The sequence below is a fragment of the Pantherophis guttatus genome, chromosome 7 (genome assembly GCF_059756535.1).
Source record: "Pantherophis guttatus breed Tessera chromosome 7, ASM5975653v1, whole genome shotgun sequence".
Classification (NCBI taxonomy): domain Eukaryota; kingdom Metazoa; phylum Chordata; class Lepidosauria; order Squamata; family Colubridae; genus Pantherophis; species Pantherophis guttatus.
In genome coordinates, this window is record NC_142069.1 from 57,025,193 (window position 1) to 57,037,618 (window position 12,426).

Here is a 12,426-nt window from a genome sequence, read left to right on the forward strand (position 1 = left end):
TTTATAAAAGATAGAAACATTTTCTCCCCCCCACCCCTCCATCCTCACCCCCTCCCACCCCCTTTACCCACCCCTCCACCCTTTCCCCCTCCTCCTTCCCCCCACCCCCCTCCCTAGACTTCCCAGAACAAGCACAGGGTATAGCATTCACAAACATAAAACTAAAATACGCTAACAATTTGTTGACTTCAAATTCTCCCCAGGTCTTTAACTCCTTATAACTTAAAACACTATAGACATAAACTAAAAAAATTAAGAATGTTTCATTCATACGCTATATGAAACTTGTTAGTCTGATACTTATTTTGAATATAGTCAATCCATCTTTTCCATTCCGATATATATCTTTCGTTTGAATAGTCTTTGAGATATGATGAAATTTTTGCCATCTCTGCCAGATGCACGACTTTTAATGTCCATTCCTCAATAGTAGGTGGATCTTCCTTCTTCCAGTACTGTGCCACCAGTAACCTGGCTGCTGTTATTAAATTTAAAACCAACTTAGTCTCTATTACAGTACAATCCGTAACTATTCCCAACAAAAAAACCTGTGGTGTAAATTTAATCTTTTTCTTTAAAATATTTTGAATAATCCACCATATTTTTGTCCAAAAAGCCTTGATTTTTTTACATGTCCACCATATATGAAAATACATAGCATCTTCACACTCACATCGCCAACATTTAGGTTGTAAATTTGGATACATACAGGCTAGTTTTTTTTGAATCTAAATGCCATCTATAAAACATTTTATAGAAGTTCTCTCTTAAATTTTGGGCTTGTGTAAATCTTACATTTCTAACCCATATCTTTTCCCATGTTTCCATCATTATTGGTTCTCCAATGTTTTGTGCCCACTTTATCATACAATCCTTGACTAGCTCTGTTTCTGAATCTATTTCCACTAGTACATTATACAAACTTTTTATATGCATTTGATTTTTGTCTCTTATTTGTTTTATCAAATTCTCATCCTGTTGCAAAATACCAGTTTTTTGATCTTCTCTCCATCTGGCCTGCAGCTGTCCATAATGAAACCAAGTTCTAGTTATTCCTTCTTCTCTTAATTGTTCTATAAATTTTAATTGTAATCTCACTCCTTCTTTATAGAGGAGTTCCTTGTATGTAGTCCTATCTTCTTTCTGCTCCACATTTATGTTATTTATCGCGTGTCTGGGTACTGTCCATATTGGTAACTTATCATTTAATTTGTATTGATACTTTTTCCAGACACGCAATAAAGCATTCCTGAATATATGACTTTTAAAAGTCTTATCTACTTTCTTGTCATACAATAAATAAGCATGCCAACCGTAGACCAGACCATATCCTTCAATATTTAATATCCTTTCCTCTGTTAAATTTATCCAATCAGTAACTGCTGAGAGGGCAGCGGCTTCGTAATACAATCTTAAATTGGGCATTTTAAGACCTCCTCTTTCTCGTGTGTCTTGCATTATCTTTTGATTTACTCGTGGTTTCTTCCCTGCCCAAACAAACTTATTTATGCCCTTCTGCCATTCCTTCAAATTTTTTAAGTATAGGTATCATTTGAAAAAGAAATAAAAACCTTGGTAAAACATTCATTTTTACTGCAGTTATCCTTCCCAGCAAAGACAGTTGTAATTTTCTCCAGTTTTCCATCTCTTTCTGTATTTTTTGCCACAGCGGTTCATAATTATGCTGTGGTCATATTATTTGTGGTCATAATATAAACCCCTAAATATTTGACCTTCTTTACTATCTCAAATCCTGTTACCCTTTCTATCTCTTCTCTTTGGCTTCTAGTCATATTTTTAGCTATTATCTTTGTTTTAGCTGTATTTATTTTAAAACCAGATATTTGTCCATATGGATTAATTATATCCATCAAGGCTGTAATCGATTGTACTGGTTGGGCTAGAGTAACAACCAGGTCATCCGCAAATGCTCGTAGCTTATACTCATGCTGTCTAATTTTAATTCCCTTTATTGTATCTGTCCCACGTATTTTACTCAGTAAGACTTCCAGCGTCAAAATAAACAATAATGGAGACAAGGGACAACCTTGTCTTGTTCCTTTTTCTATCTTAAAAATATCTGTTAAACCACTATTAATTATTATTTGCGCTGTTTGTTTCTGATATATTGCCTTAATAGATTGTATAAAATATTCTCCAAGTTGCATCCTTTCTGTTAATTTCATTAAAAAATGCCAGTTCAATCTATCAAAGGCTTTCTCAGCATCCAAAAATACTAGCACTGCGGGGACCTGGTTGTTCCTCCCCAAATACTCTAGTAAGTTAACAATTTGCCTTACATTGCTTTTCATTTGTCTACCATTTATAAAACCAGTTTGATCATGATGGATCATTTGCTGCATAACTATCATTAATCTGTTTGCTAATATTTTAGCAAAAATCTTGTAATCTGTATTTAAAAGTGAAATTGGCCTATAGTTTTTTGGATCTGTATGATCTTGACCATCTTTTGGGATCAAAGAAATAAAAGCTGTCTTCCAAGTTGGAGGTACCTCTCCTCCTTGTTGTATATTGTTAAATAATCCCTTCAGTGGTTCCACCATTTCCTCCTGTAAACTTTTATAATAAACAGCTGTCAAACCGTCCGTCCGAGGAGCTTTACCCACTTTCAATTGCTTAATTGCAAACAGAATTTCCTCGGAAGTTATCAATTGGTTTAAACTATCCCTCTGCTCTTCTGAGGTCATATAAATATTCTCTTTCTGCAAATATCTATCTATATCTGTATCTTGAATTTTATCACCAGTATACAGCCTTGAGTAAAACTCTAAAAAAGATTTTTTAATCAGCTCTTTACCCTTGTATTTTATTTTCTCTATAGTCCTTGATTTCTGCTTTTTCCTTAACAGATATGCTAACTACCTGCCAGGTTTATTTGCATTACAAAAAGTATTATGTTTAGCATATTTTAAATTAGTTGCCACTTGATCTGCTATTAACATATTAAATTGACCTTTCAGTAAATTAATTGCCTCTTTAATTTTCTTATCTGTTGGATTAACCATCAAAGCTCTATCTTGTTTTTTAATCTCTTCTTCTAATTCCTTTCTTTTTTCCCCCTGTTTCTTTCTATATTTATTATTCAAATATATCAAAATACCTCGCATATATGCTTTACTTGCATCCCACACCATTTCCATAGATGTACCCTTTTGCATATTCATAACAAAAAATTCTTTCATAAATTTTTTACACTCTCTCACATTTTCTTCATATCTAAACAGATTATCATTTAACCTCCAGGACCTCCTAAACCCCTTTCCATACTCCAGTTCCATCCAGACTGGACTATGGTCTGTCAATGTTCTTGAACAAATCTTCGTACTCTTCACCCTAGAAAAGAGGTCATTAGTAATTAGTATAAAATCAGTCCTTGAAAAGGATTGATGTCTATCCGAAAAGAAAGTAAAGTCTTTTTCTTCTGGGTTTCTTTCACGCCAAATGTCCCTCAACTCCCAATCATCCATCATCTCCAAAAACGATTTGAGTAATCTTGCTCTTGTTAAAACATTTTGCTTAGGTCCCTTCTTGTCCTTTTTAACATCTAAAACACCATTCCAATCACCCAGTAGGATACAAGTTTTGTATCCCCATTGTATCAACTTTGAGTGTAAAAGATTATAAAACTTTTCCTGTTGTTGGTTCGGGGCATATACTCTAATTAAAAGTAATTTTTCTCTTTTTATTAAAAGTTCAATCGCTAAAAATCGTCCTTGATCATCTGCTTCAATTAATTTGGCAATTAAGTCTCTTTTCAAATATATAACTATACCGTTTTTCTTCTCTGGTGCTGCTGCTACATAATGTGTTCCTAATCTTGTGTTTGTTAAATATTTTTGATCTTGTATCCTAATATGAGTCAAATTATGTCATTTTTAAATTGTTTAAGATAATGAAATATTTTCCTCCTCTTCTGTGGAGAATTCAAACCATTGACATTCCAAGTTAGAAATCTAGTTCCCATCTTTGGGCCTCTGAAGGATTTGGAGCATTCGCTGATGATCTTGCCTCATTTGACCTTTAGGTCTGGCTCCTCCCACTGCTTCTGTTTTTGTAGTTTCTTGAGTTGCCATCTGCAGTTGTTGCAGTCTTAATTCTTCCTTATATTTAGCTGTTGCTGCTCTGGTCTATCTTTGATCCTTTGGTTCTTCTGATACATCAATTAAATCCAAACCTTGAACAGCAATCTGAATTTGTAGCAAATCTTATTTATTTATTTATTGGTTCTATTTATATGCCGCCCTTCTCCAGAGATTCAGGGCGGCTTACAATGCGTTAAGCAATAGCCTTCATACTTTTGTATATATCTGCTTAGTGGGCTTTTGCCCCCCCCCAAGCGGTGTTCTTTTTTATACAAAGTCAGCTTATTGCCCCCACAATCCGGGTCCTCATTTTACCTACCTCGAAGGGATGGAAGGCTGAGTCAACCTTGAGCCTGGTGAGATTTGAACTTGCAGTAATTGCAGGCAGCTGGTGCTACTTAACAGCACTTTTTAGTCTGCTGCGCCACCAAGGCTCTTTTCTTGACTGGTCGAAGCTTCCCCCTGAACTATTGTCATCAGCTCTTCTCTCTCTCCTTCCATTACTTCTTTCTTTCTTTTAACTTCTGGTGATTTAGTTTTTGGTGGTCCAGCCTTTAACACATTGGCATAAAAATCTCTTGCTTTCCATACTGTATTAAGCCGATAATTCACAACTAGGCCAGCTGGCACTTCCCATCTATACTGTATTTGGCGTTTTCTCAGTTCATCCACCAGAAAAGCATACTCCCTTCTGGCTCTCAACATTTTGGGGGGGATTTCTTTCATTGTCATCACCTCCTGGTCTTCCACTTGAAGCTTATTTTTAAAAGTGGTCTGTAAAATTTCATTGCGTAGTCTCCTTGTGGTAAAGTATATTACAATGTCTCTTGGTAAATGTTTCTGTCTGGCCACCCACGAATTGACACGATATATCTTGTCAATCTGCCAGCCTAACTCCACTTTCTGCTCCCCCAACATCTGTGCCAATGCTTCTGACATCATCTCTTTCAAATTCTCTTGTTTTTTCTCCTTCACCCCTCTTATTCTTAGAGCAAATTCCATATCCCTGTATTGAATCACTGTTACATCAGCTTCAGCCCTTTCAATTTTATTCTGAGTCTCTCCTAATTTATTATCCAAATTTTCTGTAGATTGCTTAATTTCTTCAAATTTATCATCCAAAATTTCAATGTGACCTGCCAAACCTTTAAATGCCAGTATTATATCTTCCCTAATTTCCTGGTTCCGAACTGCAATCTCCTCTGAGACAGACTGTATTTTTTCATTAGTTTCATTAATTTTTTGATTAATCACAGTAGCAATTTTATCCTGTGTAGCTTCTTGTATCATTTCAAACGTTAAAATCTGTGGATCTGTTGGGGGAACAGAGGCTTGCATTCCAGAAGTGTGGGCTGGAGAGCTTCCAGCGCTCCCAGTTCCTTTAATAGGAACGGTCTTTACAGGTTTTGAGGCTATTTTTCAGTTTAAATTACTTTTTGTATTTTAATCAGAAGCCAAAAGGAAGAGTTCAACAAACTCAAAAATTTTCACAGTCTTAAATTAATGTCTTAAGATCCTCCTTCTCTCGGTACAAAAGTTCTTTCAAGCAAGAGGCTACTAGCGAAACAAAACTTTCCTTTAACTTTCACTTTCCACACCCTTTCAAGCCTCAATCGCCATCTTGTTACAAATTTGCTAAGTTGTTATTTCCAAAGGAGGTAAAAAGCATTGGAGTTAAGTTTGCAGTCTGACTTCTCCTGGCTTGCTCTGCTTGCAGCGAATTCAGATGTTAGAAATCCCTTCATTTGTTATTAGCAGAATTGGTCACGGCGTTTTGCTCCGCTAAATAGCAGAGTTGTCCCAGGTCCGGAGCAGATTGACAGGCTTCTAGGAAGCTCTCGCCCTTCACGCCCCAGAATTTCTCCTAGGGCACTTGGGGAGCTCTACCTTCACCTGTCGGCTCTCCTCTCTCCCCTTTGCCCGGGGAGAAAGTTTCCAAGCCGCCAGACAGCTGTTTTTCAGCTGTTCTGGCGGCTTTTACTAAGCAGGGGATCGGGCGATCATGGAGGAGCGTCTGCAGTGCGCGCGGAGCCACCCGGAAGTCCGACATGGTATACCACTTGTGGAGACACTCAGGCACTCCCCGGATCCCACAGGCTTTTCTGATTTCTGGGTCGATGGCTTCCTTGCAGTAGTGCAGGAGTATGCGGTCAGGCCAATCTCCCAGATTCCCTGCGACTTACCTAAAGTTCCATACAAATTCTTTCATCGGTCGATTACCTTGCTTCATGACTTTTAGCGTGGCTTCATTTTCATTTACGCAGTCTGGGTCGTCGAAGCGGGACCGTAGCAGTGTGATAAAGCCATCAATATCGTACAGTTCAACAGTGCCCTCATCGTGCAGCTGGGCTATCCATTCAGAGGCCTCCACTTCATTCATCCCATCTGAGATTGCTGTCACCAGGTCCCGTTCTGATTCTTATTGGTCACCATACTGATCAACATTGCTCAGACCCTGCTGAGGAAATAAGCTAGCTTGGCTGGCGTCCCATAAAAAGTTGCTGTGAAGCGGGGTGGTTGGGGGAGGGGGCCTGGTTGTTGAGCTGCTTGCTGCACTGAAGTGGGGGGGGGCATTCCAGCCAGCTGTTGGATTAATCCCCCCTGTGGTGCCCCTGGTTGTTGCATTCCAACAGGTTAGTGTGAAGGTAGATGGGTTGGAGGGGGGGCGGGCAACAGCATCGGCTGTTGGGGGAGGGGGCCTGGCTGCTGAGCTGCTTGCTGTGCTGGAGGGAAGGGCAGCCCAGCCAGCTGCTGGATTAGCCCCCCCTGTGGTGCCAGGATCGTTGAGCCATAGGAGGGGGGCCAGGGGGATCCCTGGAAGCTTGAAACAGACGGCGCGGGATACCACTGGCCCTGGATCCATCCCTGGCCGGGACAGAAACCCCATCCGGACTGTATATTCTCAGCAGGAGGTAGCGAGAAGGCAGGCTGGCAAGGGGCCCCGAAAGGGGGGTTTTGCATTTCGTATGCCGGCTGAGCCTGATGCCCCACTGCTGCAGGATTGGAATGCTGTGCTAATCCTCTTGTTTGGCCTCTGGGTGGGTAAGGGGGGCTCTGCATCCTACTAATCCCCCCTCCATGTTCTGGATCAGGGACGGTGAATGTTGGTTTCACTAGCCTCCAACTCACCTCTAGGGATTGAGAAGGGGGGGCGAAAATCTCCGCTTCCATCCTCCAGTCTGGCTCACGGGGCAACTTCTTTTCCTCTCCTGGAGCTGGGTCGGAGTGACAACTCTTCCAGGAATCTTGACGCCTCAGCAGCCTCCATGGCTCGTCCCATTTCTTCAGCAAGAGAAAGCAAGGGATTGGCAATTTCTTGAGCATTCAGGCCCCTGGCGAGCCTCCTTCTGATTTCTCCTTTCTCCTCCATCTTCACTGAGTCTTTGCATCACCCAGGGTTTAGGTAGATGCTGGGGCTTAGTACCCCTGACAGCCCCCTTATGGGGTGCTGTTAGGTTTGGGCGAGATTCGGGATAATGTCAGCGTTCCAGAAAAAAACCCCTCTCCAAGTAAAGATGCGGAAGCAAGCGTTTTCCAGACTCCTCTTTACTAGAATAGGCAAACTGGCACATCTGGGAAATCCCGAATCTGAAAAGCCTGGGCTTTCCTTCAGTAATTCAAATCCCGAAACCATCCCATTTCTCCCCAGTCGGTCACATGCTCCAATCAACATCCGTTCCACCTCGACTCAGCCCCTGACCACTCCTCCTCCAGATGCTAGAATGCCCTGACCTTGACCGATAGGAAGAATGCTATTATGTCTACTAATTCCCCTCTCCTAAATCCCCCCCCACTACTTTCCCACACACGAGGAGGTGGCAGCATTGAAGCTTCTGGCCTAATATGGCTTCCAAGGCTAACAGGATACCATTTTGTTACTTTACAAAATGCAGCTCCATAAGTAGAATTAGAATAATTAAATGCCAAGATTACGTTTTAGAATATACAGCATATCTGTCTATTCATGAATGCTTCTTTTTATTGTAGAGCAGGGGTGTCAAACTTGCGGCCCGTCAGCTGGATGCATCACGTGCAGGCCACGCCCATCCCAGCTCCATGAAGGGAAAAACGACGCGATATGTCACATGATGCCGCGAGTTTGACACCCGTGTTGTAAAGGAAACATTGTAGTGATCATTGCCTTGTTGAATGCTGCAATGTTGTAATTGTGAAAAACGGTCATAAATCACTTTTTCCAGTGCTTTTGTGACTTTGAATGGTCACTAAGTGAACTGTTGTAAATTAAGGACTATCTGTATTATTATTTCAGGTTTAAAATTAGAATTTTTAATAAATGGTCCTATACATGGGTTTCTCTATCTGCTTTCTATTATTTACAAACCTCACTCATCTCTCCTCCCATTCAAAATGGAATAAAAATAATAACTCTTGATCATGATCTATTTTACACAAGAATTCTATGTAACTCTTTCAAAAAATGTTCTTGTATATCAGATAGATTCCCCATCTGTGCCATTGTCCCCTTTTGTATTATTTTGGTGAATGTTGGGATTCTGAATTAATTGGCATCTCTGAGAAAGTTTACATATTTATTTAAAATATTTATATAGCTACCCATCTCCAACCAAACTCTGAGTGGCCCTCAATCAAGAATTAAAATAACATAAAAACTGCATTAAAATTCTTAAAACCATAAACATGAAAAACAAACAAAACCCCCTGGCACTATGTCTAGCTTCCAACATGCAATCACGTCATCCTATCCCAGCACTTGGGGGGAAAACCAGGTCTTCAGTGCAATTCAGAAGGCTAGGAGGGTAGAGGCCTGCCAAATTTCAGGGGGAAGAGTGTTCTGCAAAGCAGGGATGGCCATGGAAAAGGCACTATAAGGTCCTGCCTCACCAGTCTTCTCAAGAAAGCAGAACTCTTGAAAAGAAAGCCATTTCAAAAGGAAACTTTTATTGGAAGATTGTGACAGCAAGAGATGTAGGCAGGAAGTAACTTTTCCCGTTTGAAACGTTATATTACACCATTGCAGACAGAGCCCCTCCCAAAGTCCAATACATCATCAAGCCAATTCTGGTGTGTGAAGATGTTATGGGAAACTCAGACCGAGAAGGTGATAAACGCTGGTCTCCAAGGAAACTGCCTTATCTCCAGAGAAGAGATAAGGCAGCTACTCGAGGCACATTCCTTTTCCACTCCCAAGGTCCTGAAAGTTACAGCAAAGCAAAGCAAGAAATAGAAACAGAAACCCCATACAGAGATCCCTCTAAGCCTTCACCCTCCCACCAGAATGACAGCGTCCCTATAGGAATCTGTGGGACCTGACAGGCATGCTGCTTAACTCCCATAAGATGGTAATGGTTAAAGGAAAGGATTCATAGCATGTTCACCGTATATGATCTGTTAGAATGGGTAGATGTCCTTAGGAAAGGCAGTAAATAACTTGGCTCTGTGACATTCTGGAAATAACCTGGCTCTGTGACATTCAAGACTGTATATGATGACCAGCATTTTGCATCCCAAAAGAAACTGCAAGCCAGTGCACCTCACCTAACAGAGGAGCTAACATGGATAAACCCAACACAATACATGCCACTACATTATGAATCAGAATCCTATGCATGCTTACTTGGCACTTTGATAATTGAGATCAACTGCTTTATGTTTAATATTAGTAAATAGAAGAATTTTTCAATTTCTTGTCAGGGAATTGCATAGCCGGTGTCCAAATGGAGTCAGAGATGCTGACAAGAATTTGTGATTTTATATACTGTATTTTTCACACTATAAGACGCACTCTCCCCTCCCCCCCAGTAAAAAAGTGGATGGAAATGTCTGTGTCTTATAGGGTGAATATTGCGGCGGGGGAAGGGGTTGGTGCGGCAGCGTTTGCCGCCACCTGTCACCACTGCTGCTGTTTGCCCCGCCGGGGAACACTGAAGCCTTTGCTGCCGAGCAGCTGATCGATGGTTGGATCAGTCTCCTGGAATACTGCCCATCAGCTGTTCTAGGTGGCAGGGATCGCTGCGGTTCGCCACCACTGCCAATCGCCACCACAACAGAGGTGGTGGAAATAGGCAGCGGTGATTGGCGGCGGTGGCGATCAGTGGTGGTGATCCCCGCCGCCTAGAACAGCTGATCGGCGGTATTCCGGGAGGCCAATCCAACCGCCAATCAGCTGCTCGGCAGCAAAAGCTCCAGCTTTCTCCGACGGAGGCAGCTGACACTGAGTAGACAGGCTGTTTGCTGTTAGGACGCTAGCCAGATGAATACCAGATGGATGCTGGGAGGCAGAGGCAGGGATTTTTTTTTCTTTTTTCCTCCTCTAAAGCTAATGTGCGTCTTATGGTCCAGTGCATCTTATAGTGCGAAAAATATGGTAAATAAATATATTTACAGTAAAAAAGAGAGGCAAACAGCAGCATCGTTAGGTAAATCAACACAGCAGGAACATCAGGTAAATCACAGAGCATATAGGGCAAAAGGCGAGAAAAAACAAAACTCCTCCTTTACTCTCACAGCAACTAATTACAACTGAAATTCCCTCATGCAGTGGCCAGCTCTCTTTAACCAATTAGCTGTAAGTGTGTTCTTACTCATTGTCCAACCCTTCACTACTCCAGCTATTAAATTTTAAATATATTAACACTTGTTTGAAATCTTAGAAAACATGCATAATGAGAGACACAAAAACCAGGTCCACAAGTGAAGATCTAATTAAAATGGTTTATTACTAAACAGCCTATGAACAGGAATCTTCTCAGCTAATAGTTGTCAATAGAATTCAAGGGAGAGTTGCACTTAGTTTGCTTGTTGCTATGTGGGGAATCTAGGATGTTCCGTCTTTTATTTCCATCCCCAGGTTCTACCACTCCATCTCCTGCACAAAAATACATTTTTCTTCATTCCAGAAAATAGAAATATAAACTTATACCATTTTTGATAAGATCTATAAATCTAGCTTTAGTTCAGTTTGGGATAGATACTATAATGTACTTCATTGCATGCATTTCTAAAACTGATTTTTTAGGTATACCGACAGGATTGTGAAACTTTTGGTGCTGTGGTGAAGATGCTGATTGAAAAAGACCCTGCATTAGAAAAATCTATTCAGTTTTCTTTGAGACAAAATTTGCATGAGATTGGTGAGCGATGTGTTGAAGAACTTAAACACTTCATTGCAGAATATGATTCTACGAGTCAAGAATTTGAAGAAACGTAAGATGAATTATGGGTTGCTCATATATATAAAGGCTACCTGATTCATGGATGCTAATCTTCTAAATTTGTTCACTTTGCATTTGATCTCTTCATAAATTTGAATTAATTGCAAAACAACAATATCATTTACTTAGTTGATTCCGTTTGGAAAATATATTGAATATATAAAGTTCAGTTCATGTCAGCCATATTTTGAAAATCCTTAACAAAAAGCTGCTCCAATTATTGAAATAGGTTGCTGAGTATGACAGACCATTTTGTAATTTTATTGATATTGATGAATGTATATAAAATAAATGTGCATCTGTATTTATATAAATTTTAAATATGTGTTGCCCTTAATTAGAGTAGTTATATAAACTTTGATTGGAAACCATTGTTAGGACAGTTCCATTAAGCTATTTGTTTAAGCTTAGTGGTTTTGTAAGTTCAAATAGCCTAGTTTAAATAGTAATTAAACTCCTTCAGAGTTAATATCAAAATTTGCATTTTTTTGAAAGCTTTGTACAGTTGTATAAACAATATTTGTCTTTAATAGTAATGGAAAATATATATTCTTATTCTCTTCTGCAGTTTCTGTAATTTCCACTATACTATGGGATATTATTTTTAGAAATGGGTCTGGTGAAGGCAGCACAAGTGTTTTCAAAGTATGAGAAGTGTGTAATTCATCATTTCACAAATGGTACAGTAATTCAGACAAGATACTTCCCATAATTGTGGGGTAGAAGTAAGCTTCCCAGAATTGCAACAAGGTTGGTTACATTCACATATCATACTTGATAAAACGATTAACTGCCTCATGGGCAACAGGATTATTTATTACAGTTGTCACTGTTCAAGTGTACTTTCCACATGTAATATACAGAACAATTTTGGTCCTGTAAATTCAAGTGTTGTTTACCCATGGTTAGGTGTAAGATTATTTAATCCTAAAGTAACAAACAGTAACAGTTTTCTCTGTTTAAACAGATAGATGATTTGGAAGCAATGCTTCTTGTATTCATTGGAATGGAGTGAAACATGGTGGTTTATGTTTGTTGTTTAAACCCATAAAAATGAATAAACATACAGATATGCTTCTGAACACTTCATTCTGTCCCTCAGTTTGCCTCAGCTACTATGACCAGTGAAA

General features: G+C 39.8%; 1 protein-coding gene across 14 annotated transcripts in view; it reads left to right on the plus strand.

Annotated features, from left to right (window-relative positions):
* Positions 1 to 12,383, plus strand: part of PPHLN1 (periphilin 1) — a 170,767-nt gene extending 158,384 nt beyond the window's left edge. For all 14 annotated transcript variants that reach the window (XM_087873260.1, XM_060689041.2, XM_087873262.1 and 11 more), the window contains one exon: positions 11,101 to 12,383. In XM_087873260.1, the coding sequence (XP_087729386.1) occupies positions 11,101 to 11,292 (192 nt within the window). In that variant the 3' untranslated portion in view covers positions 11,293 to 12,383. The remainder of the gene's footprint in view (positions 1 to 11,100) is intronic.
* The last annotated feature ends 43 nt before the right edge of the window (positions 12,384 to 12,426 follow it).